A 4,542-nucleotide genomic window follows, 5' to 3' on the forward strand; every position below is an offset into this window, starting at 1 on the left:
TCTCATGTGGCTGTAATTTCACCAAGACCCTTACCCCTCAAAACCGAAACACAGTAATGAGTACTGCTTGTGACAGAAATATTATACTCTACTACTATTATAAATATTAAACTGGCAGTACTTTCCTGGACGAATTCTTTCAGAAGGAGCTCTACTGCTACTTATAATCTAAGGATTAAAAAATGATAACAAAATAGTTTTATATATAATTTAAGAATTTATTTTATTAAAAAATAAAAATATATCATACATAGAAAGCTAATATATGAGCAACAACTACACTAAACTTTTAATTGACAATAATAAATCATTATCATTGAAAACTCATGTCAATTATGGTTGTGGAAATGACCAAATACTTTTTTGTGATGTCACATGCTTAAGCCTTCTTAATATACCTTAAAGTACACCTAGTTTGAATCCCTATGTACAAATTCAGCATTCTGATGCTTTACTACAAATCACGAAATAAACTGATCATAGACACTAGTCTACTCGTATACCTAATTAAGAATATGAAATAATTAAACAATAAATAACACGTACGACAAACTTAATTACCAGTCACATTACAATTAATCTACTTAATTTAATGCGAAATAACAAACTAAAACATTACAAAAATAAAATCGGCATTGAATGGTCCATACCAACTCTAAATACAAAGTGATTCGCTCTTAAAAATAACTATGAAATCCAACAATTATAATCGAAATAAAAATTAAAATATTGCCTAAAATTTTGATAAACTAATTTTTAAAATTTGGAGGTAAACAAAACACTGCACAAACAAACCTTATGAGATCTTTACGAAAACCAAATCCACATTGTAAATAAATACAAATACAGTCATACCTCTAACAAAATGTACCGAAACTTGAACTAATAATACTTCTCAAGATAGTTACACTAATTAAACTACTACTTACATACATTAAACGTAGCTTACGAACAATCTTAAATGCACCACTTTTAGAAGTTAAATCAAAATATCAGCGTCTCATAATGTCTTCTATACTAAAGCCTTTTTTAGGTGCGGTGGACTGACTTGCCCCTGGTTTAGGATTAGCACTTGGTTGGATCCCCACAATATTTTTTATGCCATTAGCGATAGAGCTGGAACTTGGCTCTTCGTTTTCTTTAAGGTTAGTTTGTAGGTTGTCCTTGCAGCTTGTGACGCTTGTTGAAGTACTTGGAGCAGTGTCTTTTGGAGGCGCATGCTTCACTATCAAATCTTGAGCAACTGTCTGTTGAGGTCCTAACACTGAATGTGGCACAGGACCGTAAGGTATCTGTGGATGAGGTGGTGGCATTGGCAATCCAAACTTATGATATGAAGGAATTCCAATTATTGTTGGAGGCATACCGACTACAACCTCAGCGTTTCCTAGTGGTTGTCGGGGCATTGTTAGATTAGTCGGCTCCGGCGATCTACTCCTGTATATTGCTGCACAAGTTCTTACACTATCTCCAATGTCAGGCGGATGACTTCTCTTTCTAAATGGACTCATGTACATTCCTGAAGGCCCTGGATCTATTGGCGGACTTGTCATCTGACCGATCTTGGACGGATCCGGCGGTGCAACTTGGTGCAAATCTCTACGAATTTGCAATTGCGGATGTCTTATCGGCTGCTCAGGCAAGTCCGTGTAACGCATTTCTTTTTCTATGATTTCGTCTGAAGTGTATCGTCTTTTCTCATATATCTCTGACAACGATCGGTGCTTATCTTGATGCTGCGGACGCATTGTATATGGACTTGCTCTGTCTCGTGGCTCATTGTGATGGCAATGAGTACGTTCAAAAGCCGATGGTGATTTTCGTCTTGGTCTTTCTTCACTTTGCTCTCTGCCAATACTTTCTATAGATGATGAACGCGCTCGTCTTACTGGAGAATGCTCAGGAGATGACAGTTCCGGATCTTCGTCGTCATATCCTGGTTCAATAGGAGATTCTGGTCTTCCAATATCTTCTTCACCAACATCAAGAACGTCTCCTGGGGGAACATCTCCAACAGCATGAGTCAAAGCATGGCGACGTAAATCGCAGTTTCTTCGGAATACTTTTCCACATGAGTTGCATTCGTATGGCTTGTGATCCGTGTGGGTTAGAAGATGTGTCTTGAGGTTTGAACGCTGGTTAAAGCTTCGGCTGCAGACAGGACATTTGTGAGGGGACTCTTCCATGTGAAGTATCTTGTGGACGGCAAGTGTCCTTGACTGGCAAAACCCTTTCCCGCATTCTGTGCACTTGAATGGCTTCTCCTTCGAATGTATATACCTGGAACAATGAAAGCGAAATTAATTTTCTGAGTTATTTTTATCTCAAATGATAACACTGGCGAGCAGTATGAACCATTCGCTGAGAACAATTTAACGATTCATGCCATAAAATATCGCGCTTTAATTAAATGTCTGAAGAGGGGCGGGGTAAATTTGAACACAAGTTGTGCAGATCTTTATAATGCAACTTGCTTTATTTATGGTATTGCAGCGTGCAGATAGAAATGCAAGTTTTAATTGGGTTTGCAGGGGGTGTTTATCATTTATCGTATATCTGGACTAACTAGACGCATTGCGAAAAATATAAAACATATTTGATGCTTATAGAAAATGGTTAACAAAATATGGAGTAATTAAAGAAATTAACCTTAGATCATTGTAGTAATACGTGATGAAATAATCAATTTGGCTTTAATATGTTGATTGTGAGCGTTATTATTATTATTATTATTATTATTAATATAATGTAAAAAAGATTTTAAAGACTAAATTAAGTAAAAGAAATAAATTTATTTCGATGATCTATCATTTCAGTCATGTCGTTTACGAGATTGCGACGGATTTAGATTATTCAGATTATATCAGCAAATTAGATTTTCAACCCGATGGTAAAAAATCTTGTAAAGTTTGTCAACAGTCAGTATCCTGCGCTGACGTACCTTGAACGTGATCCGAGTAATGCGAGCCTCCAGTCTCAAGGCAAGACCGACGATACGCTTGCGCGTGTCTCGAATCGCGTCCATTATTTGTAGACCTCTGGTGGTATCTTACTAGTTGAAGGCAACATAAACCTCATTATAAGTGTCCGTTCATTTTTATTTTAATGGAAATGAAAACGTAAAACTTCACAAGACACCTTTTATTTTGGAACAATTTACAATGAATTAACATAAATTTGCTATTTGGTCATTGTTACGAAGGGTCATTGATAGCTTATTTATATAGGATTTCTTGTATTTTTAACTTATTTTACTTTATATAAATTACCTAATACCTGTACATTTAAATAATTTCATCTTGTAGTATATTACTTGTTGTACTTTGAGGTTATGAGGTACTGAAAGGTCAAGCGACATTGGTTTCGTTCCAATAAGAGCGAATCGAATTACGTTAAAAGCATTTTCTGGCCAATCGCGCCGATTAATAATTATTATTAACGTGGACTGTATTGAATTTCTAGAGAAAAGTAATTGAAGTATACATAATACGTAATCTTACTCATCATGCAGACAATAAAAAATACTATAAATTTGGTTAAATGTTTTGGTTCCCTTAAAAAAGTGCAGTCAATAATTTGGTCATACTGTATGAACGTTGCACTAAAACAAGTGCAATGGAGAAACTAAGAATTGATTTGGTCCCATTTTCTTACATCAAAATAAATTAAATCTTATTAACTACCATTGAGATTTTAGTTTGCTGACAGATAAGGTATAAAAATTCAATGAAAGCTTAAATACTAGTAACTAAAACTAGGATTAAATTATTATGAATAAAATGAGGTCGTCGCGGCAAGTTGCCCAATATGCTGGCAGTGTTCCTCTTTTGTATAGCTATGTTAATACGTTGGGCTGTATAGCTATGTTAATACGTTGGGCAAGGTAGCAGTCAGCCCCCAAGACGGGGTTCTCGCCTTGTCGTGGCCGGGGGCTCTAGTAGCCGTGGTCGATTTCATTTCATGGTGAAGCTAAGAGGAACCGACGGGGCCAGCCGATGGTGGTAGGTTGGCCCGAGGAGGAAGACGTTCCCCACGGGCTCGTCTGGTCAGCGGGACCGTGCGGATGCGCGCTGGGAGGAGGGTCGCGGGGGGAGAGACGTGTCGGTGTGTCGTTGCCGCTCGTCCTATCCTCCACGGCCGAACTTGGGCGGTTGGCTCGTGGTGGGCTCTCCTAGGGACTCTCTTTGGAGAGTCCGCGCGGATGCGCGTTAGGTATCGCGGTGGAGCCTACCATCAGATCCGCCGCGGGGCTGGGGGAGCAGCCACTACACTTCATAGTTGAGTGGATGCTGTCCCGGCCCCTGGGTAGCGGACTCGGGGGAGTTCGTTGCCCAGGATAGAGGGGCCCGGGATGGATGGCTCGTCTGGTGTTCGGCGAGCATCACACTCGAAGTCAGGGGACCGATGTGTCTCCCTTCTCGGGGAGGGACTGCGCAGGGCGCGGCTAGCCACTGGTGGGAGCGCGGACGAGTGCAATAGCGTGCCCGTACCCCCACCTACAGCGGAGAGGAGGAACACTCCGGGGGTTTAGTGCGGTCAGGC

At 39.7% G+C, this 4,542-nt stretch overlaps 1 protein-coding gene across 1 annotated transcript; it reads right to left on the reverse strand.

Moving 5' to 3' along the window:
* Nucleotides 1-355: 355 nt before the first annotated feature.
* On the reverse strand, nt 356-2,297 carry LOC113240220 (protein bowel-like). The gene has a single exon (XM_026477469.1). It carries the CDS (start codon nt 2,184-2,186, stop codon nt 993-995), a length of 1,194 nt encoding a protein of 397 aa, XP_026333254.1. The 5' UTR covers nt 2,187-2,297; the 3' UTR covers nt 356-992.
* Between the last annotated feature and the right edge of the window lie 2,245 nt (nt 2,298-4,542).

This window comes from Hyposmocoma kahamanoa, unplaced genomic scaffold (genome assembly GCF_003589595.1).
Source record: "Hyposmocoma kahamanoa isolate Upper Pololo Valley unplaced genomic scaffold, ASM358959v1 124271, whole genome shotgun sequence".
Lineage (NCBI taxonomy): Eukaryota > Metazoa > Arthropoda > Insecta > Lepidoptera > Cosmopterigidae > Hyposmocoma > Hyposmocoma kahamanoa.

Bases quoted from the DNA above. Each gene is read 5' to 3' on its own strand.
- LOC113240220 (XM_026477469.1), bottom strand. From the start codon at position 2,186: ATGGAAGAGTCCCCTCACAAATGTCCTGTCTGCAGCCGAAGCTTTAAC.